The sequence below is a fragment of the Electrophorus electricus genome, chromosome 2 (assembly GCF_041902795.1).
Source record: "Electrophorus electricus isolate QZ-2024a chromosome 2, ASM4190279v1, whole genome shotgun sequence".
In the NCBI taxonomy this organism is placed as follows: domain Eukaryota; kingdom Metazoa; phylum Chordata; class Actinopteri; order Gymnotiformes; family Gymnotidae; genus Electrophorus; species Electrophorus electricus.
In genome coordinates, this window is record NC_137498.1 from 23345826 (window position 1) to 23371734 (window position 25909).

Below are 25909 nucleotides of genomic sequence, written 5' to 3' on the forward strand. Positions count from 1 at the left end.
AGTACTACCTATGTCACCCTGAAGAAGCGATGCAAATCTGACGCTAAAACAGGCATGCTGCTGTTACCAGCCCCTCAAGATCCAATGACAGTGCAGGGCCTACGGGGAAAGGTTTTTGTGTCAGATCTTGTAGAGGCCAACTTGCTGGAGCCTTCAGACATTGATCAGCTAAGAGAAGGCAAGTTGTCTAGCCAAGACATTGAGCACAGACTTAGAGCCTACCTGCAAGGATCCACCTGCATTGCTGGTGTATATGATGAGGCCAACAAATGTACCTTGCCTATCTACCAAGCTATGAAAGAAGGCCTTCTGCGGCCTGGTACCACATTAGAACTTTTGGAGGCCCAGGCAGCTTCAGGCTTCATGATTGACCCTGTCAGCAACCAGTATTACACAGTGGAGGAAGCCTGTAAGAAGGACCTTGTTGGTGTGGAGTTCAAAGAAAAGCTCCTCTCTGCTGAGAAAGCAGTCACTGGATATAAAGATCCTATGACTGACAAGGTCATATCCCTCTTCCAGGCAATTGAGCGAGGTCTAATTGAGAAAGGGCATGGCATTCGCCTGCTAGAGGCCCAGATAGCCAGTGGTGGAATCATTGACCCCAAACAAAGTCACCGTATTGATGTGGACATAGCCTATCATCGAGGTTACTTTGATGAAGAGATGAATCAGATTCTGAAGGATGAAGGAGATGACACAAAGGGATTCTTCGATCCCAACACACAGGACAATCTGACATATCTACAGCTGAAGAGTCGATGTATTACAGATGATAAAACTGGCCTTGTGCTTTTGCCACTTCATGATAAGAGCAAGACCTCCACTGCAACACAAAAGAACAGTACAAGGAAGACGAGGGTTGTGATCGTGGATCCAGACACCAATAAGGAGATGACTGTACATGAAGCCTATGAGAAGCAGATGATTGACTATGAAACGTATCTGGAGCTTTCCCAGCAGGAATGTGAGTGGGAGGAGATTAGTGTCACTGCTTCAGATGGCACAAGTAAACTGTTCATCAGTGACAGGAAGACAGGCCTTCAGTATGACTTACATGAACTTCTTGATAAGGGTCTAATCAGCCAAGACACCTTCACCAAGTACCGCACAGGGGAACTTACTATTACACAGTTTGTTGACATCATTAACAGTAAGACCCAACCATCAAAGCTCCCTCACCCTTCTTCCTCCTGCTCCGCATCTTCTTCATATACATCCCAAACAATAATCAAAAGTGAAACTGTAACATCTGTTGGAAACGCTCCTTTGCAGCAACCTCCATCCTCACCAAACACCCTGAAGCGCATTACTAGCATGTCAATTACTCTGACATCACCTGGAGCATCTGTCGATGAGCAGAGTGCAGTTGGGGCCATTTTTGCTACAGAAAAAATGGAGAAGGTCAGTGTATATGAAGCCATGAAGCATGGCCTTGTAGACACTATCACAGCACAACGGCTGCTTGAAGCACAAGCCTGCACTGGTGGCATTGTAGACCCAATAAGTGGGCGCCGCATCTCTATTCAGGAGGCTTCTCGCATTGGCATAATTGATCATGACATGGCTAACCGACTAAAACCTGCTCAGAAGGCCTACGTTGGATTTGAGGACTTAAAGACCAAGAAGAAGATGTCAGTAGCTGAGGCAGTGAAGGAAAAATGGTTACCATATGAGGCTGGTCAGCGTTTCCTTGAATTCCAATTTTTGACTGGAGGCCTATTTAATCCAGAGAATGGGCAAAGATGCACAATTGACGAGGCTATACACTTGGGATGGCTAGATGGCAAATCGGCACAGAAGCTTCTGGAAACACGGCACCATTCCAAGATGCTAACCTGCCCCAAGACCAAGCTGAGGATCTCTTACAAGGAGGCTATGGATGCCTGTATGGTGGAGGATAAAACAGGTATACGCATGCTTCCTGCTGCTACTGCATCCTCACGTGACATCAGCAGTCCATACAACTCAAACCTGAGCTCTGGTCCAAACTCTCGAAGCGGATCCAGCAGAGGTAGTGCGGATCACACGTTCTCCACCACATCTTCCTCCAGATACAGCAGTTTTAGCTACAGCAAAACCTCTTTCAGCAATAGTTCTCTGTCGTAAGTAAAATTTACAAACTACTGTCATCTTAAACACAGGAATAATAAAAATGTACTTCATTAAAATACAAAACACATTCCAAATTGTATTAATAATTCTAAAAAATATATGTAGCTGTGACATGGTCACAATTTTAAACTCGACTGCAAATATATTTCATTTAAAATAGGAAAGCATTAATTCTTAGAATTACAAAGTATTTACATGTTTTTACTGCAAATATGATTTTTAAATCAGTCTCTCTTACATGAAAATATCAATGTTAGTATCATTAGTGACAAACTGTTTTGATTGATAAATGATTATCCACTGTGGCTGTATGTGCCTGTAATGCATTTTATATTAGATCATTATTCAGATATGTAAGAGTGGCTTTAGGGGTGATTTAAAAAATAACAATAAATAACATGCATTTATATTCTTGAACTAGTGTGGGTAAGGAAATAATTACTGTGATGTAAGGAAGTCATTACACTGTAATGACAGCTTAGACTGTCAATTGACAATGTTTTATACTGTTTTATGGTTCATGAAATGGAGATTATTATTTCTTCTCTAAAATAGGTGTAGCTGTTGCCCTCTCTGTCTACTATATTTTTTTAACATATATCCTAAGTGATTTGTTTCTCTAATTCAATAATAAAAACTAATTACTGCAACCTTTGTGATTTTTATTTATTTTTTGTTATGTATTGTAAAATGTTAAGCATCAGCCAAAGGTAGGTATGTTAAAAACAAATTAATTAGGTCAAAAAGGATACCAACAAACACCATCAGAGACAAGAAGTCAGTACAGTTGTTGTTGTTTTTTTAGATATACCCATTGCTGGGCCCCTGAGCAAGGCCCTTAACCCTCCTTTGCTCAAGTTGTATTCAGGCATAATTAGAAGAGTTTTTTGGTTTGTTTGGGGTTTTTTTGGGATAAATACTAGAAATTTGTGTGTGTGTGTGTGTGTGTGTGTGTGTGCGCGCACACATACACACACACACACAATGTGTCTATATGTGTGTGTTTTATATAAAATACTTAATAGTAAGACTATTAAATACAGAATGTCAATTGACTTTGATGTACCTATGGATTGTTCAAGTGCTTTTTTAAGGCGCTTCCATTTATGTATAAAGAAGAAAATGACTCAAGGACTCAGCTGAATGGACAGACAAAATTCATTCCACCACATGGATGCTAGTGCAGAAGAGTCTTGAGGTGTGTATCCCTGTCTCTTCAGAGGTGGAGGTTCAGGATGAGCTGAAGGGTGTGATATGGTGCAAGTGAGACCAGGGTTGTATGGGGCCACTTCACTTTTGGCTCTGTAGGAGAGCATCAGATTTTTCAAATCTTATTCAGGCAGCCACAGGAAGCCAGTGAAGGCAATACAGAAGTGAACTGATGTGTTTGTGAACTTGGAAAGTTTTGAGACATGTAGTTGCATTCTGGGCCAGCTACAAGACTCTAGTGGGATGCACAGGGAGTTGCCTAGAGTGAGTTGGAGTGATCCAGTCTGGAAATGACAAGGCACTGGACAAGGAACTGAGTGGCCTCTCTGGAAAGAAATGGCTGTGTCCTGATGTTGTACAGGACAAACCTGCTTGTCAAGGTTGCACTAATAACATAAGCAGAAAATTATGGCTGGTTGTCCAGGATCACACCAATAAATAGCATATGTAAATCAGTCCCATGGTATTTATCTCGCTGACTAAGATAACGCTGAAAGATTATTACAATTTTCTTTTACATTACTCACATGCTCAAACCAACAAGACAACAAAGACCCACAGATCCAGCATGATTAAATGGAATACATTACAGCACAACAGTCAAGAACACTGAATCTAAAATATAAAACAGAACAATTATCGTTAGAGAGAAATGAGTCGGAAACTCGCAGTGGTCAGTAATGAAGGAGAAGCACAATGTGAGGACGGAATAATGTGATATTCCATATAGAGGGCATTTGAGGCAGGGTGACATTTATTGTTAGCAGTGTTGACTAGTGGTATTTTTGTGGTGACTGGCAAATGTGCTGCTTAATTACACATGCAAAAATAAAGAGGCCTGTAATACATTTTTACATTTTCTGCTAACCGTAAGACTAAGTGGCTGAAGCAGTCGACGCCCAGCCTTGAAAACCACGCTTTCCATCTAAATCTTTTACCTTCCCTCTAAACACATGCACTGGTATTAATATATAAAGGATGATCTCTGCCTTTACTCAAAACCTATGTGAATTATGTGTATTATGTGTATTCCAACTTCTTATATTTCTTCTACAACAGTACTACTCATGTGACTAGATGTGGGCATCGAGTTTCACTGCTGTTTGAATAAAAAGGGAAATGAATTCAAACATTTTGCTTAGTCATTTATGTTCAATATCTAGCCTAGCTGCTTGAAGAGATCCAGCATATGTCAAAATAGTAAGACATAGCCTAACATAGTTCCCCCCTACCCCTTAAGTTCCCCCTCCCTTTCTTTGCTAAAATTTGCTCCTTTTGTTTATTGAGGAATGCAAAGGATATCAGACACTTTCTCTCACTTAATCCTGACAAAACACAGGTGCTTCTATTAGGCCCAGAGACAGCTAGGTCCTCACTCTTTAATTACTTAATGAACCTGAATGGTCTCCCAATCACATCTTCTATAACAGTTAAAGATCTTGGAGTGATTATGGATCCCAGTCTCTCGTTCAAAGCTCATGTGAAATAGTATTTCTAGGACCACCTTTCTCCACCTCAGGAACATTGAAAAGATTAGCAACATACTCTACTCACATGATGCAGAAAAGCAAGTCATGATGCAGCAGCCAGAGTTCTTACTAGAACTAGAAAATGTGACCACATTGCTCCCATCTTAGCTACCTTACATTGGCTCCCAGTAAAATACTTCTAATGACCTATAAAGCACTGAAAGGTCTTGCCCCACAGGACCTTAGAGAACTCCTAGTGCATTATGACCTACCATGACTGCTTAGATCAAAAGGTGCAGGCTCTCTTCTAGTACCAAGAATAAGAAAATCTACTGCAGGGGCAGAGCCTTTTCCTATAAAGCTCCCACACTATGGAATAAACTTCCTGTAAATGTTCGAGACTCAGACACAGTCTTAATATTTAAAGCTAGGCTGAAAACCTACAGGGATTTTATTAACAGCCATGTACAGGTAAAGGTGTACATCTAGGGGTCCATGGGCATTGAGAGTTATGGTAAACTGGGATGTTATGATGCTGTCACTTTACCACTCTTTTGTCACTCAAGTTTGTTGACTGAGAGCGGCGGAGTGCTGATGTTCCAGGGTGCTCTCATAACTATCTTTTTAGCTGTGTTGCCATAGCTAGATCTGCCGGAGTCTATCTTTGCACATTATAGATACCTAATTTACACACCCTCATACATGGACATGCCTAATGATCTATTCTCTCTTTCTGCCAGGGTACACCTACCCCTGGTGTCATGATGTTACTATATAAATAAACTTGGCTTGAATTGTCTAAAGTAATTTAAGGAATTTAAAAACCAAGGAATATTTCAATGTTTATATAATACCTTTAAAGTCAGTGCTTGAACTGGGAGCAGTGGTTGAACAATAGGCACATGTGAGTCCAGGCCTACTTAGAACACAGTGTAAAGTGCGAAAAACTACTTTTAATCACACAGCAAATTCCGTTAAGGTGTGCAATAATGACTTACAAAAACGTCAAAATTGTGATATGCTCAAAATTTATTTTTACTGGGGTAAACAAAATACCTTTATTCCACTCACTAGCTTTTCGCAATGTTAGACGCTGACTAATTTCTCAGCTGCAGGAAGAGGTAATGTTAATGTCAATACATAATTTTAGAAAGAAATAATATTTTACTAAAAGTGTCAGTAATTGTTTTAAAAAAAAATTCGAATGCTAAATCAATCAACCATCACTACTGACGTTCGCTATCATAGCTAAGTTAGGTTAACCTACCTGGAAAGTTAATTAGCCACACATTCATGTAGTGTCCAACAGTCAAGAGTATATTCAGTTAACATTAATGTTTTAAAATTTCGTTATATTAGTTTATATATTATATATTAGAATTCCCGCGTGAAGTCTCAGTAATGTGTCAATCCTAGTGAGGTATGTGAACATGTAGATAGTAGCAGCTTGCATTTATTGTATATAAATAATATCCTGCGTAGCTGTACTTGCTTGTGATAAATGGCATTATTAGTGAAAAAGTGAAAGCAGATTTTTATTAGTCAGCTTTTGTTATTTGTTACAGATGTTTATTAGTCAGAGAGAGAGAGAGAGAGAGAGAGAGAGAGAGAGAGAGAGAGAGAGAGAGAGAGAGAGAGAATATGAGGATACTGACAGGTCAGAGGGAGCAGGTGACTTGAAGGTGAGTGAGAAAAGGAGCAAATATTGATAATGAAGATCCCATAATGCCATTACACTAGTCTGATCCTAATGACTCCTGTTAGCTTTGATATATGTATCAAGATTCTGTCTTGTCCCCATTTTACTGATGATATTTCTTTCCTGTCCACTCTGGTTCATTTTGAGTAAATGTGGAAGAGAGAGGGAGAGAGTATGAGGATACTGACAGAACAAGGAGAGCATGTGATATGGAGATGAGAAAAGATTAAGTATTGACATTACAACAGCCTCATCTTAATGTTAATTTAAGATATTTCTCTAATAATAATAATAATAATAATAATAATAATAATAGGGGCAGTGGTAGCTCAGTGGTTAAGGTACTCGACTAGCAATCAGAAGGTAGTCAAGCCCCACTGCTGCCAAGTCACCACTGTTGGGTCCCTGAGCAAGGCCCTTTACCTTCAATTGCTCAAATTGTACTCACTTTGGATAAAAGTGTCAGCTAAATGCTATACATATCATGAGTTTGTGAATTCCCTCTCCCCTGGGTAGATTTTGTCCATCCCAATGAACAGTTTGTCACAGTAGGCTGGCCATCCAGCAAGAGTGCACATACCCTGCATATACCCACTCACAGCACATTCCCCGGTCCCAATCATCAGCCTATTAATTCTACTCACCTGTTCCTTATTTTCTCTGTCCTTATTTAGGCCCAGTTTCCTTACGTCTGTGTTGCCCATTGTTGGACTACTGAGCCACATACTGAGCTTCCTCAGCCTACATCCTAGTCGCATCTGTTTCCTTTTTACTGCTGCGTTGCAGACTGTTGCCTTGTATTGTTTTAATCATGAAGAACAAAGACTCCTTTACTTTACCCTCACCTCTCGCTCTGTGTGTCGCCAGTGTCAGCCAGTTCATGGCTACAGCTGTGATTTTACACTTGCTTAATAGGCTATATTTTAAAGTATGTGCCCAGTACTCCTAAGAGGCATTCCAGAACTCATAATTTTTTTTATCACAATAAAACTTATCCTCTTGCAGGTAAAGCAAAGAAAAATGTTTTTTAAATAATAAAATTGTTCTTGACTCATGACCTCAACAGTTTATTTTTTAATAAGAACATAATTGTTACTGGTCACACATCTCAAAAGCTCTATAGGATCTGTTAAAAAGGATAATTAAAAAGCAACTTGATATGAGTAACCTAGGTAAGTTACTGTAAAGCTTCAACATGTCTCCAGTCACAGTTGCGTGCTTGCCCGCTGGGCAGAGGCTATTATCTCCATCATGTTATTAAATTCCTAGGTAAATGATGCTGCTTCCTACAGCGATGTCTGATATTTCATCTGTTCCATTCTTTTAACTAAATGGTTGTAAACAATGTTATGTGGTAAACAATGTTATTTGTTGATATATCAGTCTCTGCTCCTACAGTCAATAGTACTGAGCAGGCTGCAGTGGTAAGAACTGAGATGTGAAGGCCAATGTAGTTTCCTTCATGATAAGCATATAGGCTACACTGAATTTTATATATAACATTATTAGAAGCCTATCAGAACCACCACATTATGGTAAATTGCCATCATGTCAGCAGTTGACATATTAGTACGAAAGTGTGAGAAAACAATGCATACATAGGTGCACGTGGCACTTATTTAACAAATTCTTAAACAGGAGCAAATGACCCACAGAACGTAAGTGGCACTTCATAGAGATAGTGTTAAACACTAGTAACTGAAATGGTTAACCTGCCTGAAAAGCATAGACTGTTCTGTTCTGGATGCACGGTTCTTATTGTAGTCAAACGAAAGTCACTACAAGAACCGCTGCCCCCTGTTGAGAAATGCTAGTACAACAACACGACCTACAACAGAAAACAACGGCTTAACCGAGTTAGGGTTTAAACGGTTTTGAACATTTTATTTCGCGAATCGACTTACACTTACGTGTGTGGGAAAGTGTGGTTCAAAGGGAATTATTACACTTAGAACAATGTTGTTTATATATCCATTTGTAACTTGATATGGGAGAACAGCCAGTTGCACAGGTAGAACAACGAAAGTGGGCACTGAAGTCGAGGAAATTCCGTGGATGTAAGTGCGGCCCATAATCTAAGGAAGTGTACGAGGAGTAAGTTTCTTAGCTAACGGCTGTGTATTGTTCTGTTTCCTATATAAGGCTATATAAGGTTATAAGGATAACGACCACAAAAATGGTTAAATTATGTTAAACTAATACGCAGCTTGTATTTAGCACGTTTATTTCTCAGTGCTAACAAAGCTGCTAACCTACCCATGTTTTGTAAAACATTTAGCTTGCGTTAATGTCTAGTTAGACGATTGGGATGTTTGAAAAAGTGAAGAACTACGTGTCTTTCGGGTGTTGTGCAGCCGTGTTCATGATCACATTACTAGCTAATCAGCTAGCTAATATAACGCTCGGTTAACGAGGCTACTAAGTTATCCAGCCAAGATGTGCTCGTTCGCCTTCTCTGAGTAATGTTATTTAGCTAGCTATCCATGTTTCTTTAACGTCAGAGTTTTTCATAAAACCCTTAAATGTCAGTTTAAAGAACCAAGAGTACAAAAATCATTATTCATAACTGTTAGTTGTACTAGTTATTATTTATATGTTCAGTGTTGATTATTGCGTTGTGGAAACAAATAATGACGCAAACATGGAAACAAGCATTAATTTCTTGAAATAAAAAATCACACAAAACAAATATAAGAAGGGTTAGGGTTGTTGTTCTTCCTATTCAACAGACTGTCAACATGTCAGAGGATCCTCAGAGGAACTTCAGGTCAGCTTATTATGAAAAAATGGGCTTCAGGGGTGTGGAGGAGAAGAAATCACTCGAGATTCTCTTGAAGGACAATCCTCTCGGTAAGAGACAGTTTTTCTTAAGTTTACTCCTGGTTATGTTCTTCAGTCCCAGTTACCTGACAAATGGCTAAACAATCAGTATATTAGAAATCAATTTATTGTCAGCATTATCAGCATTATTGACTACCTGTCTGGGGTAGAAAGTGAAAGAAACCTTTTCAGTACGAGAATTTGATGGGCCAAAGTTGGAAAAGAACTGTTTGCAGTTGAAGCAAAGCACACTTTTAATGTTTGCCATAGGCTCATTAATGGGTACATTGCAAGGTTTTTGTTCTCCCACTGCTGGTGTCATATCCTGTATTGGCACCTCAGTAAATAATTCTGTATCAAATTATTTTTTTAATTCTCTGCATGCAATCAATGAGATACTACTACAAGAGCATTAGATCGGGATTCCATGTGTCTCACTTTCTTAATGCTGTGTGAAAGTAATTAGGCACAAATGTTTTCTTTTTGCTTCTCAGATGTGGAGAAGTTGAGTACATTCAGTCAGAGGTTTCCATTACCCTCCATGTACAGGATCCATGTATGGAAAATCCTTCTTGGTGAGAGTGCTCATGCACCTATAGACACACACTTTGTTAAACCTCACTAGTGTGCCTACCTATCTAATAGATTATGTAATATTATTTAATATCCATTTTTCACAGGTATTCTTCCTCCACACAGTGACTCGCACTCACTGGTGGCACGTTACCGACAAGAGCAGTATATGGACATGAGGGAGGCCCTTCTGGCCATGCGCTTTGTACACAAGGCTACGCCCAACACAGAGCTCTACTTGCGCATGTACCAGCTGGAAAACCAGCAACTGTCCCGCCGCTCAGAGCTTAAGCAGCCTGTAAGCATCTCCGTCTGCTCTCTGTGTGACACGCCTTTTAGCTGCAACTTGTAACTACCCATTTCTGAGCCTTACATGTGCATGTATGTTCTCATTTTCTGAGGGTGAAGAGGATGAACATTTTTTGGCTGTTGCCAAGGCGATGGGGGAGATTGCTGATGACCCAGTGGATTGTTACTGGCTGATTAGGTGCTTTGTCAGCCAGTTCAACCACAAGTTTGGTGACACTATACCTCATCTGGTGCGCATGCACATTAAGAAATGTGCTGCTTTTGAATATATGCTTACATTTTTCACTGTAACAAACAGGAATAATCTACCCTCTTGCCAGATTGTACCAGAGCTGAATAATCCAATATTCTTCCCCAGGATGGTGTACCAACTGCCTGGCTGTTGTAATTAGCCCCAGCCAGCAGGTAGAATGAATTATTGATGTATGAATTAACCAAAATCATGGCAGGGTCTTTACATTGAACCTGAATTTTTACATCTTTAAATTGTATCGCTGGGGAACTGCAGCCAGCTGCTAAGAGCTTTAAAGAATGTGTTGCTCCACAGGCAGCCCTGATTCATTTCACCTCTCCCTGTCTGTTTGTTGCAGCCCAAGAGTCTGGAGCATTTCCTCTCCCAGGAGGACAGTCGTCTGCTGGCACATCTGAAAGCTTCAGGCAGCCTGGCCGTGCTGCCTTACACTCTTTGGTTCAGGCGTTGCTTCGCTGGTTGCCTTCCAGAGTCCAGTCTTCTGAGGTCAGGACAAAAACACGTGCTGAACCTTCTGTGGGTCTTCACTCTCTGTCTTCTTCTCCTCTTCTACTGCAGAAAGTGATAGCAACCCTAAAGCAACACACCTGATCCAGCTAATAAAAGTCTGCTACTATCTCTGGTTGATGGAGGAGGGTGTTTTGGGGTTAGAATTAGAGCATTTGTGTAGCTTTCCTGGAAATGGGCTAGATACCTACTCTACCTAGGACTGGCAACTATATGATCTGCACAAACTCAGACATTATCCAATTAAACATTGTATTAGTTCATGCAATATTAATTATAAAATGAATTGATTGTACAGATGTCTTTGTTCATATTGAAGGAATTTTTGGCTGTGTGTGATTGCCCTACAGAGTATGGGACAAGGTGATAAGTGGCTCCTGTAAAATCCTGGTGTTTGTGGCTGTGGAGATTCTGCTGAGCTACAAGATCATGCTCCTGGGAATGAGTCGACCAGAAGCAGTTGAAAACTTCCTAAGCAATGTAAGAGTGCTCACGTGCATGTGCGTACAGATTTCACATACTGCTGTGTACAGGCTTGTCTGGTAGTACTGTAGTGAGCTCTAAATTCCCTATATGTGAATCATAATCAAAACAGATTTTAAATGAAAGTTTCACACTTTAATTAAGAGTCTAGTAGCCAGCGTTCGCCCCTCTGTGATCTTCATTTATTTTAAGTATGACATTTCTTTTTGATTATATTTATTATACCTTTCTGGTTCTGTGTAGATCCCTCAGGAGAACACTGACGCCATAGTGACCAAAGCCATAGACCTATGGCACAAGCACTGTGGGACCCCCATGCACCCCATTTAACACGTGTGGACACAGACTACTGTCGCGTGTGTCCTGAAGAGTGTGTGTTGTACATCACATCCTTTATTACTTTCAGCTTGTCCGGACAGCTGTTTATACCTTGACCCAGATGGTACAAGTACAGATTTCAGAAGTTCTTTTACCCCTCCCCCCCCATATAAGCACAGTATGAAATGGAACATGTGATGGCTTTAAATAATTGTTCATCTTAGCCACAGAGTTAGCCACAGGTGGTGCAGAGTTCATGTTTAAAAACCCACTCATTCCCTTCACTTACTTTAAATGGGTCTCTTTTTTAATAAGTTTTCTTTACATCAGAAACTGCATACATCATCCAGAGAGCAACAGTAAGTTTAGAACAAGACATGCACCGCCTCCTTTCATGGATTCTCTCAGCCAATAGCAGCAGAGGAGAGGAGCATTACAGCAAGACTGTAAACAAAACACGCCATTCAAAACACCAGTTAAACCCCCTCTTACGTGGATCCCTCTGAATATACTCAAGCTTGCCAGTGCCGTGCTAATTTAGTGTGTTCCCTATCATAGTCAAGTGAAATGTTTAAAGGATTTAAATATTGTCACAAACTGTATAACTTGTCAAGTTTTGTGTTCAGAATGGAAATACAAAAAACCCCCCCAATGTTATTACTGTTATTATTAATATTATTTTTGACTTGTCACAAACTTCGAAGGCCACTATTTTGGCCTGGATTTGGCAACACTGCTGCCTGTAAACAGAGCAGAGACAGATGGCAGATGTGTTCCAAATGCTACCTCACGCCCTCTGAAGTGCACGTCATTGGAGTGCCCTGCTTCCTAAGAGCAGAGGACATTCATCTGAAGCATGCACTACTAGAGAGCTTCTCAGGCATGAGGCATTGAAATGTCCCTTGGACACAGCTCGACAGTTGAGACCCACAATTAAAATGAATACATGGATGTGAAGATACCAGATTTTCAGTACTATTCAGGATAAATTATTCCTAGGTCCTGTCACTCAGCGCAGTATTCAAAGAAAGGGCTTCCTCTCTCATTGTCAGCAGGTGGATGAAAGCATTTGTTGCCCTCAGATTTTTGTTTGGGGACATCACAGATGTACAGTATTGTGACTACGAACAGACATAGACCTCATAAATAAAAGACATCATAATCTAAGATGAAAAACTGTTGAAAGTAGTGTCAAATTATATCAAAATTCCTTTATGTTTCCATGTTGTTGTAGGACATGGGGGGAGGGGAGAGATAATTCCCAGCATGGTGCCACGTGCACAGATTTATACTCACATTATTTGTATTGTCAACCATTGCCACAGAATAAAATAGCTCATTTTATACTGTACTGCCAGAGCACTAAAGAATACCTAATTTCCACTTTCAGACAAACGCACGCACACACTTCAGGAGAGTCTGAACTGGTCACTAAAGGCAGGGAGGGGAGACTCCAGGCAGGTTGTCTTAGGCTGTAGTGCTCCTGGCTTTTAGGAGCAGGTCTGTTTGTTCCACCCATTGCTGATCAGAGCGGCAGCATAGTATCTTGGTTTAGCTGCACTGTGGAATCTCTGCATGGACTTATTCCAGCACATTCCCAGACCAGAGACTCGGTGCAGCCCTGAGGGGGCTGTCATTGGTAATGCCCTGTGCTGCTGCTCAGCAGTCAGCACTATGGTCGGTGAAACCTGTACCAGAGGTAAAAGCTTGGTAAGCATATGCTTATGGGAAGGTCACATCTGTGTATGTATGTTTTATGGGAAGGTTGTGTCTATTGGTATGTCTTATGGGACGGTCGCGTCTGTGTGTGTGTCTTATGGGGAGGTCATGTCGGTGTGTGCATGTTTTATGGGAAGGTCGCATCTGTGTGCATATGCCTTATGGGAAGGTCGCGTCTGTGTTCTTATGTCTTATGGGAAGGTCGCGTCTGTGTTCTTATGTCTTATGGGAAGGTCGCGTCTGTGTTCTTATGTCTCATGGGAAGGTCGCGTCTGTGTACGTATGTCTCATGGGAAGATCGCGTCTGTGTACGTATGTCTCATGGGAAGGTCACCTCTGTGTGCGTATGTCTCATGGGAAGGTCACCTCTGTGTGCGTATGTCTCATGGGAAGGTCACCTCTGTGCGTATGTCTCATGGGAAGGTCACCTCTGTGTGCGTATGTCTCATGGGAAGGTCACCTCTGTGTGCGTATGTCTCATGAAGGTCACCTCTGTGTGCGTATGTCTTAGCACTCACCTGGTTAGATGTCGACTCGACTCGTGCACCTCCATCTCTGTGCTTTTGAACTCATTGAGCTCTTTCCTGATGGCAGCCTATGAGGGACCCAAAAAAAAAAGCAAATCCATAAACCAAGGGTAGTGAGCTCATCCCTTCTGACAATACCACTGCCTTCTCTACAAAGGTTTTCAGAAGGGAGATGATATTAGAAGACCACTACAAGCTTGCTCATGGTCAAAGGAGCTCCCTCCGGTAAGGAGATGATGTGCAGCCCAGTATGAACCCTGTGGTTGAGGGGAATGGTTTTTACCCTAGAAGAGCATTGGATGTGCGGCTGCCACATGGAAGAGTGTGCTTGCCAAAGGACAAGGGCATGTGACTGTTACACAGCAGGGTAAATGAGTGTTCTGACTGCCATGTCAGGGAGCTGGCTTTTTGGTCTGATGGCAAATGTGTGCTCTGACACATGTTTGCTACGAAGGAAGACCAGCTTTGAGGTGGGCATCTGATCACCAACCTCTATTGTCTCTGAAACCACTACTGCTCTCAGTCCTATCAAGAGGACTTGGAGGGTATCAGGAGTGTGTGGGGAGACCTTGTCTGCAGCCGTGAGGCGTGTCCAGGGTTTGTCAGCCCGCCGGTCATAGTCCTGAGCTTCAGCCACCTCCACATAGTCACTGAACCGAATGAGGATCTTGGCTTCCCTTAACTCTTCCACTGTAGGCCTCTGGCTCAGCTGATCAGAGATACAGGGAGATGCATGTGAACACAGCACCACATAATACCTACTGCAGCAAAATTGTAAAATCCATCAGAATGACCCATAAACCTCAGCATGTCGTACAACTCCAGTGTAACCTGTGCCACAGACTCAGACAAGGACATAGGTTGCTATAGAAACTATCTAAAGCCAGCATCTGTTCTCTCAGCTCACCTTTCGGGACAATCGCTTCTTTAGCTCGCGCTTCTCTTCAAGCTCTTCCTGCTCGTTACGAGCTATCAGAGAAAGAGAAGAGCAAGGAGAGATTTGTCTGCCTGGAATTGTGTCTGTGTATTACATGCCTGTATCATGAGAACATCATGGTGCACTTGCAGGTTTTACTCAGACTGTGCTTTAGAGCAGGAAAAACTAAAACAAAAAACTGGTGACTTGGAACCCACTGGTTTGTGCTAACTGTTGTGCCCTTGTGAGACTCCATGTTTAGAGATGCTTCATTGAGCTGTTGTTTGTATAGCATTTGATCAGTATGTGAGTATGTGTTTGTGTTCAGGAGTGTGTGTCCATGTGTGTTGCCCACGTTTCAGAATATTCCGCTGCTCCAGCTCCTCTACTGTTGGTCTCTGACTTAGTCTCCTGCAAACAGAAAACCAGGTCACAAACACTGCAAACATTCTGGCCAAACTCTCAAGTTGCAGTGAACAGTTTTGTGTTTTTGTGCCTGGGTTTTGAATGAGATCGGACCGTGTTAGTTTTGTGCCAATCTGCTGCCTGGACTCCAGTCTCTCCTGGTCAGTCATCATGGGCAAGATATTCTTATCCTCCAGCTCTCTTTTGGATGGCCGGTTGCTCAGTTTTATTGCCAGTGAATCTTTCCTCAGGATCCTCATAGCCAAGGTGCCTGCTCGCACAGGTGGATTTAAGCAGTATTTCATATTCCATACTCCTAATAGTATTCGCCTGTGTGTGGCCTCTCTCAGGTCTAAATGGCAGAGAGTACCTTTGGTATACTAAATACACAAAATGTGAAATCCACTTCTTTAGACATAACTTTTGTCAATACATAGCATGCCAAGAGAAAGCAGACACCCACTTGTAAACAAAGAGTCGTCATCATCTTCTTCCTCCTCATCATCTTCATTGCGTGTGTGCAAGCTGTACATGTGTGCACTGGGTGTGAGGAGGCTGGGCGGCTGTGTGGTGAGAGCATGCACGGTGGGCGAAGCTTGGTTCGGCATGTCCCGGTTCTCTTTCTCGTCCTCACTCTCGATCAGCACAGAGGGCACAACCTGCAGCACCGAACTACATTCCACAGAGCAAAAAAGGTCAGACACACACACACACACACACACACACACACTGATAATCTCTCACCTCTCCAGTCTTTGCATGGTGAGCGCGAGAGTTTTGTTGAGCTCCTCAATGATGCGGCTGGGGGGGTGGAGGGAAAGGGGGAGCGTGGCGTACTGCAGAGGGTGTGGGTGTGCAAGGGAATGTGCAAGCGGGTGTGCAAGAGAGTGCGGGTGCCCATGTGTGCTCATGGGCTGTGAGCACTTGAGCTGCAGGGAGGGCCCCGGCTCACAGATCATCACTTTTTTTGGAGGGAGAGGCGGAGAGAGTTTTCCTATTGTGTCTAGAGAAAGAAAGAGACAGGCTGTGTTGTGCAAATAAGGTAATCTATGTGTATCAGTGTGAAAGAGCGACAGAACGAGTCTGAAGGTGTGTGTACCTGTTAAATGGTTAGGTATTCTGCTGTAGGGTTTGGGAGGTAAGGCAGGAGGCTGCTTCAGCACTGCTGGTTTCGTGTGTGGCACATCCACACCATCACTTGGCAAAGGTACAGGTTTCACTGGAGGCGTGGCTGGAGCGGGCTTGGGGGTGTAGCCAGTTAGGCACACCTCCGTTTCCCCTGACAACTGAGGTTCTGGAGCTGTAAAGACAAAAGAACAAAAAATTATTATGAGGAATTTTCATTTTAACCATTATTTGATAGAAATAGCAAAGATATAGTAATAATCATATAATGAGGCTCTGGTAAAAAAAAAAACAACAATTAAAAAAAATAAAAGAATATATATATATATATATATATATATATATATATATATATATATATATATATATTAATAATAATAATAATAATACAGTAATTCAGTAGCATTAGTCACTCATTGAATGAATAGTCTTTCAAGAGGAAAGTTGATGAACAGTTGCTCTTTTTGCCTTATATACCTGTTCCAGTTGCATTGTTCTCTTGGGTCTCAGATACAGTACTAATGACCATCAGTCTGTCCAGCTCAGACACACACATATGGCCGGTTTCTACTGCTACCTCCTCTGTCATACAGACATACAAGAGGAGAAAAGAGAGAGAGACACAGTTGATGTGACACAATCTCAGGGAAATATGATCGAAAAACTGGATGACATGGCAGGAAGGGGCATATAACAACGTATTCCAGGATTTTTTGGTTTTGATTTGGGTTGCCATGTGTGTGAATGTGTTTACCCTTCTCATTAACCTCCTTCAAAACTCCTCTCTTTATTAGCTCCTCTCTGCTCTGCCGTGTGGACATCTTCCTCTCCAGGACTAAACAAATGACAACGACCATCTGTCACACATTAGCAGATGCCAACAGGGTGTAGGGACTCTCAATTGCTATTTGTGGCACATTTATAAATGTATGGGTGTGTGTGCGTGTGTGCGTGTGTGTGTGTGTGCGTGTGTGTGTGTGTGCGTGTGTGTGTGTGTGCGTGTGTGTGTATCTCTACCTGCAGATGTCTGTTTAAACTTGTCACTCTTTTTTTTCCTCCATTTCCATGGCTTGAAGAGCCTCCCTAGGCTCGCTAGCTTACTCCGCCTCCGAATGGGTGGAGTGTGGGTGCCCGGCACCAGCGAATCAGAGCGCATTGCAGCCAGTCGCTCTGCCCCCTCCACTGTAAAGAAGGAGCCAGTCAGTAAAATGGGTAAATGTACAGTATACAGAGCAAGTCATTACCAAAGTCAAAAAGTTCTGAAATGGAGTTTCAAGTTTTTAGATTTATTCTCAAATATAAACAATGTAGAATATTAACAAAAAAAGCATACCAAGTACATTTACAACCTCAATATATTAAATTGTTCTTGTTATTAACAATAGTAGGTTTAGTAATAGTGGTAATAGTAACATTATTTGGCTTATAAAATCATATAAATTAATTACCCTAAATACCCACAAACATATTATCAAAGTCAATTAGATGTTTCCCGGGAGGGTGGGATAAATCATTATTTAAAAATAAATAAATTTTATATATTCTGTATATTCCTTAACAGAAACATTATTATTACTATTGTTAACGCTAGTATTTAAAGCCCTTGGGGGGTGGAACGGTCACTCTTCTTTTAAAGAGACTCGGAGGCTCACGTGCATTAGTCTCAACTGGAAGAAATATCCGCCGTGCCCCACAGATTTACCCCACTGAAGACAGTGTGAATGCGATTTCTTATTAGAAATTACAGCTCAATTCCTCTCAGATGTTCAAATAGACAAAACCGGCATTGGAACCGAAAATACGCTTGCAAATAAAGTTCAACGCGAAAGACAGCTTGGTACCATTTCTTATGACATGTTTGAAACATTTTTCAGTACGCGTATCTTTCCAAACTGCGCGCTCCGCTGGTCAACCTCGCATGGCTGATGAAAATCCAAACACTTTTTGTTCATCTAGATCCATCAAGCTTGGACTGGTTGCCGTTGCCGGTGAATACTCACCGTCTCGCAGATCGTTTCCGCGGCTGCAGTTGCTGCAGATGTGTTTGATATGTCCCGAAATCATGAAAGGCGTGTTATTGTTGTGCGGAGCTGCTGGTTGCCGCACTTTGCCCAGACCGAATGCTCTCCGTTTATGCGGCTTCTCAGCTGGCATGCATGTAGAAGATGGCTCCTCTCTAGCGCGATATACCAACCATGTACCGTGCGTAGCGATGTACGCGGGACCCGCCATGGATGAGGCTGTCAGAGCTGTCTATTCGTCAGACGCGGTGCAGGAGTGGGGAGCAAGCAGGACAATTTGCGCTTGGGCCTTTACGATCATCCCGGAGATTGGGTGCCACCCTGAGCGCTTAAACAGCGTCTGACGTCCTCCGACGTCAGAGACGAAAAAGGCCCACCTGGCTATGATTGACTAGATGTATAGGCTACAAACACATACTGACATACCCTCCGACGTCAGCTACTTTTTTGATTTTCTTCTTTTATTTTTCTTAATGCTGGCTTTTAAATCCACGTCAGTGTCGCCGTGCTTATTATTTACAGACTGTAGATTAACTTCATATTATTGTCTACAGTCTCAGGAATAAGCCGTCTGATGCGCTATAGTAGCAAAACTTAAAAAAAAAATAGATGTGACGTAATTTACTGCTGGCGCAGGTATGCGGGGTGGCTCAAACAACGCGGAGCAGGAGCCTATTCACTGCCTGCGTGGGCACATTGAAGTCAAATCTTTCAATTTCCATGGACTTCATTTCCAAGTCTTCCGGAAAGCACAGGCTGTGCATTTTAAACAGAATAGAACGGCGCCGTTTTTGGGCTACACGATTCATCTGTTAACAGAACTGGACACCATCACGCTTTTGACTTCAGCATAACTGAGAGACAGTTATTATTTTGAATAAACCTGATACAAAATACTGAATTCCTTGTGCAAAAGATTTTAAAATTGCGTTTTAGTGTGTTATTATTATATATTTATGACATTTCAGTAACCTCTCAAGGGACGTGCACCAACAACATTAACAGTTCGTATTAAAGTCAAAATGACAAAGGAGTATCTCATTCCAGGCCAATGAAATAACACATCCCATGCTCTCACTTACACTCTGTCTAGTCAGTGTAATGGAGTGGCATGGGCTCAGTGCATGTATAGCACGTGACATAACTCAAACATTCATTTTCAAATAAAATATCTAGTTGGAGATGACATTACTTTATATCATGTTTACAGCTAATGCCTGTAGCGCAGTTTTAGAAATGAATGTTGCCTACACTACTCCGGAACTAGCAAACATTTATTATAGCTGTAGCTCAAAAATGTAAACCTGAATCTGTGTAGACAGTGAGATGGTCTTCTCCAGCCCCTGGGTTACATTTTATACATGAGAACTATACGACCTTTCTCAGCCCAGATTCCAGCAATTAGTTTTCCAATCATCTGGACATACTCATTCTGCAGCATTATATTGCTGGTTTCAACAATGTCACCTTTAAATCCAGACACCAGTATATATGTGTATTAATCCTGTGAAGGGTATGGTTTGCCACCGGTTGAGTAAAATGCTTAATAAAATATCCTGTCCCCTTTCCACTAATGGTAGTGAAAGTCCAGGCAATACCTCAACATCGAAGCACGCTCTCGTATCCCCCTAAAGTTCCTCTCTCTCTCTCTCTCTCTCTCCCTCTCTCTCTCCCTCTCTCTCTCTCTAATATCACTGTAAGGAGTTGCTAGCAGTTGCCATGCTTCCATTGTACTCATGTACTCATGCATGTTTGAAAAGAGAGTAAATACTGTATGGATTAAAGCGACACAGACAAACACCTGAGTGATCTCAGTGAGTACATGTCTGATTACGTTTTAAGAGCACATCTGAATTCTTATTTCTGTCACAGTAAAGCTTGTCTCTTGTCTTTACTGATGACCAGTACAAATAAACAGCATGTCAGCCATCCAGCAATTCAACCATAAAAGCAAAAAGAAGTTTTAGCTCAGAGGTATGTCAGAATGCTTTCTTTGCCAGACTTTCTTTTGCCACCTGTGATATGAACCTCAGCTCAGAATTAAACCGTTCCACTGTCTCCAGGCTTTCTAGTGTTGGCTAACACAGGCTTGGTTAGACGTTCTCACAAGACATGTTTTGTTCCTTACAATAACTATGCTGAAGGGAGAGAAAATATCTTCTGGTCCAGCCCTTAATTATTTATATAACATTAAATATAAGTAATTGTAATTTAACTTATTCTACTACTTTCTTATGTGTGAGTACTCATAAAGACACATAAAGACAAAAAATCAATATGACACTGTCTCTGTCATCTAAGCCATACAGAGCTTTTATTTATGCTGCATACAATGGTAAAAATATGTCTATGTGACCCTAATGCTCTGGCTTGATACATCTGAATAGAAGTAAGTTGTCTGGCATAGCAGCCTATTGATTAATCTACATTCTTATATCACACACACACACACACACACACACACACACACAGACATACCCTCCGGAACTAGCTAATATCTCTCTCTCCCTCCTATCCTCTCTCAACCCAACATACAAGCACACCAGATGCAAGGTTCAGTGGGAACAAAGGTTTCCTGCGGGCTGTCTGTGAGTATCAAATCTCCTGCCTGAGAGTATCTCTCTGACCTCAACAAACACACAAAGACATCCACACACAAAGACATCCACGTACATATTACCATGAAACATAAAGCAGACATCTAACTCTTATCTTAATACTAGAGAAACTATAACTACCCATTGCTTGCCTGATGTTCTCACAAAGGATAAACACATGCAAATATGGATGCCCACATAATTATTCAGTTTTATCACTCTCTTTCACACACACACACACACACACACACACACACACACACACACACACACTCAGATGGCTATGCACTCTCTCCTTATCTATCTAACTTATTATCTATCTAGCTCATTAAAGAATAAATATTAGGACATAATTAAACAGATGATGATGAGTGTCTTTCTCTGTGGCAGTGGAATAGTTTGGATTTCCCAATGCACTGGATACATTTTCCTGTGTCAGAACAGTAAAGCCTTTAGGGTGCATGTTTTTGTTAGCGATGACAGCAAAGATTGATGAGTGAGATGTCTCGGTTTCCTTTTAGTTCCTCTTTCAAGATGATGTAATACACTTTCATTGGCTGTACTATCAGTAGTGATGCCCTACATATAACATCTGAAGAATTAAATATATGTTGTCATAATGTCTTAAGCACCACTGTCATATTATGACACTATTAACCAGTTGGGTTTTTTTTGTTGTTGTTGTTGTTTTTTTTTTTTTGGGGGGGGGGGGGGGTTGTGGCTATATTCTGATTCATTTAATTTCTGTGTTAACATAGAACTCTGTTCCAAAATGCTCTTCTGAAGGTAGGCAGAGCTGTCACTATTACTGCCCACAAACATACACATATATTAATAAAACAGTGACTGAGGGGGACAAATCTTAAGGACAGAGAGGACTGATACACAAGCTGAAATTGAAGAAGAGGATGAAAAAGTTACTTAATACTCAAATAGTTTCTTGAGGGTGTGTTTTTAGTGTATAAATAGTTCATGACTACATTGCAGCCAAATGTTAGGAAAGCGTGCTCAGAGTCAAAGCACAAGTAGACAGTTTCAGAACCACGATTTACTGGACAGCTCCGAGCCACGCTGCCTCGGCAAATCCCATCACGAGATGACGGCACCATTAAAAACACGCAAGACAAGGGTGCTAAATCGCCATGGCAACCCTGATTACAAACAAGCTTGAGGTTGTAGGTGTTCAATTATTTAATCGTTTGCCGCAAACAAGCGCACGTGCTTGGGTTTGGTACTAGTTTTTCGGACATGAGCGTTCTTGATACACTATGTATTCTGCCAGTATAGGGCATGTACTATAATGAACTACAGTCCGCACTGTTGAAGGTATTTAAGCGTTCATGCGGATTGTAGGCTCTTTGCTGAACGTAACAAATATACATTCTCTAAAATTTTGCAATTTCGTGCCTGGAATTTTTAGGGAATTGCGCCATATCAATATCATATAATATTTCAGCTTCGGCTTTCTCTATCCTGAACTTCCCCTGAACTGGCTTTTCACAGTATCTCGTGTGGCACGACACGGCGGTTTGTGACAGCGTATGCCGCGTGCTGAATCCTCGCCGCCTTCAAAATGCTCACGATGAAACCCGTGAGTCACCGTTTGTGGGGCAAACAGGGAGCCCCCACTGACTGCACAGTGCACTGAGTCAGCGATGCTACTCTGGGGAGACTATGATCACAATGGTTTTCATTTCAGCTGCAATTCTTTAATGACAATGCATAAAGCATCGGATCGCGTACACAGTGACATTACAAAATTGGAGGAATCACCTTTCGGCTACAGAGGTAACATGGCTTCTGTGTCACACAGACACACACACGTGTCCGCTGCACATCTTACCTGTCTGCTGGGTGTACGAGAGTCTCGCCTCGTTGAGGTAGGGGGTGTCGCTCTTAGATCGCGCTCTTCTGATGGGCCGGCGGTCCACACCGTCCTCGGGAGCCGCCGCCATTGAGGCTCCGTCCGAGACGTCCTCCGTGGATCGCGGCTGTCACGGTGCCGCTGCTGCTTACGCACGAGGTGGGGTGGGGGGTGGGGGGTAAGAAGCGAGTGTGGAAACGGAGAGAAGCGACCCCCTCCTAGCCGACACGGCACGAGAGATAAAAGACTCCGGACGGAAACGAATCCCGCCCTTTACTAGCAACGTAGATTAGCGAGATGGGAGAGAATATGTCCGTATTTTGAACGATGCCAATCACCAGAGATATCTCTCCGCTGTAGCTTCATAGAGTACTTTAATTTAGCAACCGGGATGGCGATGAAAAGCGACCGTGCAGTGGATCATCGATTAAAAATACATTGGCTCTATAATTATCTCTAAACGACCGATAGTTCATCCGTTCTTGTTCTAACAAATGGACTGCATCGTAATATTCCCACTGTCCCTCATATCACCAACACTAGTAAAAAAAACAGTCGGATATACACAGCATGCCCTCAGAAATGGGGACAGTATTGATTCCTGGTATAATCTTGTATGTTTTAACTCGCTCAAGCTTTGCGACCATAGCTGAACTCTTCAACCTCGGTTCGTCCAAGTCCGATGTGACGTCATCTGATTTGTCTCGAGACAGAAATAATGTTTAAGTGCTTATTTTCATTTATGTGGGCCCCAAGTCTGTATTTGGTTCAACTTCAAGATGGAAATGATTGCAGCGAATTTCGATGTCACTTTTGTTTTGGTCAGTTATACATCTTTTTGACTTACACATGTGAATTCCTTTCAAGACTTTCACAGGCCTATAGCTTCACTGTCTGGTCTTGGTTCCTCTCTAGTTTATTTCTTTATTCCTTCGAAGTCCATTACAATGACACTGTCATCCATTGCTGCCCATTTAGGCATTTGGACCCGAATCTCTGTTGAACTCATTTATAACAATGTCAACTGTGAAAAGGGCTTAAAAAATGGATTGTTGAAGAACACTATGTACATCAAGTAAATGGTAAAAATGACTGCCTTGCTAACCCTCTGTGGTTATTTGAGTCTGTGAATTTGATTCTCCTATCTGGGAAATGCTAAGCCTTCCTGAAAATGGAAAACTTGAATTTAGATTTGAACATGTGATTGGACATTAATACGTCTGGGTCTGATGTCAACAATATATCAAAGATAAGATCAAACCAGGACAAATGTACAGAGATCAGGAGAATGAGGACTTTTGCTTACCAATGTATTTTGAATACATGCATGTCTACTTTGATTCTTTGTAGAGAGAATAAGATACATCAAAGAATCTTGCATAACTACCATGAAAATAACTTTTATGTGAATACTGAATGCATATAAGTGATTCTGGTCCATAGGAACATTTCAAAAATTCTGATATTATGTCTGCTAAGCTTGCATTGAGAGAGTATGTGTACTGATCACTGCTGCTCTCTGCTTGTCTATAGCATTACAGCTTAGCAGTGCATTAAATTCTGAAAAGAAGGAGTAACAACACAGAGGCCTAGCTATTAACAGGAATGTGGTCAATGTGTGCATTATTATACATACTAGTGTTAATAATGCTTCTCGGACACTTCCTCAACAAAACGGTGGTGAAAGGTTTGCAGGCATCGCATGTCTTACAGTGCATACTGTAAGTAAAACAGAGGGAGAGGGGAGAGGGAGAGGGAGAGAGAGAGAGAGAAAGAGAGAGAGAGAGAGAGAGAGAGAGAGAGAGGAGAGAGAGAAAGAGAGAGAGAGAGGGGGGGGAGAGGGGGAGAGAGATATTGGGAGAAAGAGTAGGAGAGAGAAAGAGAGTTGGAAAAAGGGAGAGAGGCAACTGAATAGGTTTCTTATGGTATTTCTAGTGAACAGACCTATATTTGGGGTAATAGGTAATTTGCTTAGAGTCGTCAGTAATTGGTTTAGAGTAAGCAAGACCTATTGAGAATACTCAGTGATCTGTATAGAGTATTCTATGCAATGGTCTCAAAGAAAAAAAGGTTTTTTGCAGCACATAAAGGAAAATAAATGTTGCTACCAACTCTCTAAAAGTTTGGTTTTTGGGTTTAGGATACATCCATTTAAACATTAAGAACCTAAGAACATTTTAGTTTTCTGAGGTTCTTTAGGGCTTTTTGAGGATAGCAAGTTCAGAACTCTCCACCAAATAAAACAGGTGTGTGAAACCTCACAAGGTTTTGCACATTAATATCAGAAAGGCACACTTTAGAGAACACAAGGGATAATACAGTCACTTCTTAGCGGTTTAACCCAGAACCCTGAAATCATTCTGTCTGAAATTTTTTTTTTAGTTTAAGAACATGTCACCTGTTTGAGTTTGGGATGATGTCTACTAGATTCTGGAACTGCTCCTCTGCTGAAGGGGAGCTGGTCTTCTTTCTTGATATGGACATGCTTAATGATTTAAACTGCTTTCACTGCTGGTATGGTGGCACGATCTGAGATCATTACTCCTACCTTGATGTCTGTCCTTCCACTAAATGGAAAGACATATCTCTCATGTGCTCTCATGTGCTCACGCACACATGCATACGCACACACACACACACACACACACACACACACACACACACACACAACTTCTGAACTGTGGTTACTGAGGTTAAAGAAAATTAACTGCAGTAAAATGACTAATGACTCATTAAAGAATGTGCACATAAATTTACTCTGCTCCAGAACAAGGGTCAAGAGCAAACACAAAGTAGTGAACAAAATACACAATACAAATATAAATACAAAATACAGTACAGGTGCAAATTAGTGGAAACACCAAAGGAAGGGTCAACTCATAATTAAATACTGTAACATTTTAAAATCATATTCATTTTTTAAAATTCTCAAGGCATATGTAAGAAATCTAATAACCCTGGTTGAAACAATTGGCTGCTGGAAAAT

General features: G+C 41.5%; 4 protein-coding genes across 9 annotated transcripts in view; 2 read left to right on the forward strand and 2 right to left on the reverse strand.

The window, feature by feature from the left end:
* LOC145651131 (desmoplakin-B-like) lies at positions 1–2762 on the forward strand. Its single transcript, XM_081695993.1, has one exon. The coding sequence runs from the start codon at positions 55–57 to the stop codon at positions 2104–2106; it is 2052 nt and encodes a 683-aa protein (XP_081552119.1). The 5' UTR covers positions 1–54; the 3' UTR covers positions 2107–2762.
* A 5515-nt stretch (positions 2763–8277) lies between these two features.
* tbc1d7 (TBC1 domain family, member 7) lies at positions 8278–12406 on the forward strand. 3 transcript variants are annotated; one of them, XM_027001040.3, is made up of 8 exons: positions 8278–8583; positions 9219–9339; positions 9804–9884; positions 9990–10180; positions 10284–10421; positions 10782–10927; positions 11299–11428; positions 11675–12406. In XM_027001040.3, exons 2-8 carry the CDS (start codon positions 9228–9230, stop codon positions 11759–11761), a joined length of 885 nt encoding a protein of 294 aa, XP_026856841.2. In that variant the 5' UTR covers positions 8278–8583; positions 9219–9227; the 3' UTR covers positions 11762–12406. The 3 variants fall into 3 exon arrangements, with proteins under 3 accessions (XP_026856841.2, XP_081552150.1, XP_026856836.2); XM_027001035.2 differs by having other exon boundaries at positions 8279–8546; XM_081696024.1 differs by lacking the exon at positions 10284–10421 and having other exon boundaries at positions 8278–8546.
* Positions 12407–13060: 654 nt separating this feature from the next.
* phactr1 (phosphatase and actin regulator 1) lies at positions 13061–23622 on the reverse strand. Of its 4 annotated transcripts, none has more exons than XM_027001022.3 (13): positions 22903–23618; positions 17459–17623; positions 17196–17276; positions 16919–17023; positions 16416–16616; positions 16061–16319; positions 15780–15988; positions 15431–15587; positions 15267–15322; positions 14903–14964; positions 14564–14704; positions 13987–14063; positions 13061–13437 (listed from the first exon to the last, which is right to left on the reverse strand). In XM_027001022.3, exons 1-13 carry the CDS (start codon positions 23012–23014, stop codon positions 13422–13424), a joined length of 1641 nt encoding a protein of 546 aa, XP_026856823.1. In that variant the 5' UTR covers positions 23015–23618; the 3' UTR covers positions 13061–13421. The 4 variants fall into 4 exon arrangements, 2 of the variants coding, with proteins under 2 accessions (XP_026856823.1, XP_026856814.3); XM_027001013.3 differs by lacking the exon at positions 22903–23618 and adding an exon at positions 18442–18599; XR_014116860.1 differs by having other exon boundaries at positions 13987–14704; positions 22903–23622.
* A 2048-nt stretch (positions 23623–25670) lies between these two features.
* si:ch211-221n20.8 (uncharacterized) overlaps positions 25671–25909 on the reverse strand; it is a 12348-nt gene continuing 12109 nt past the window's right edge. The window contains exon 22 of the mRNA XM_026999888.3: positions 25671–25909. This exon is cut by the window's right edge and continues 1174 nt beyond it. The gene's annotated coding sequence lies outside the window, so the exon portion shown is untranslated.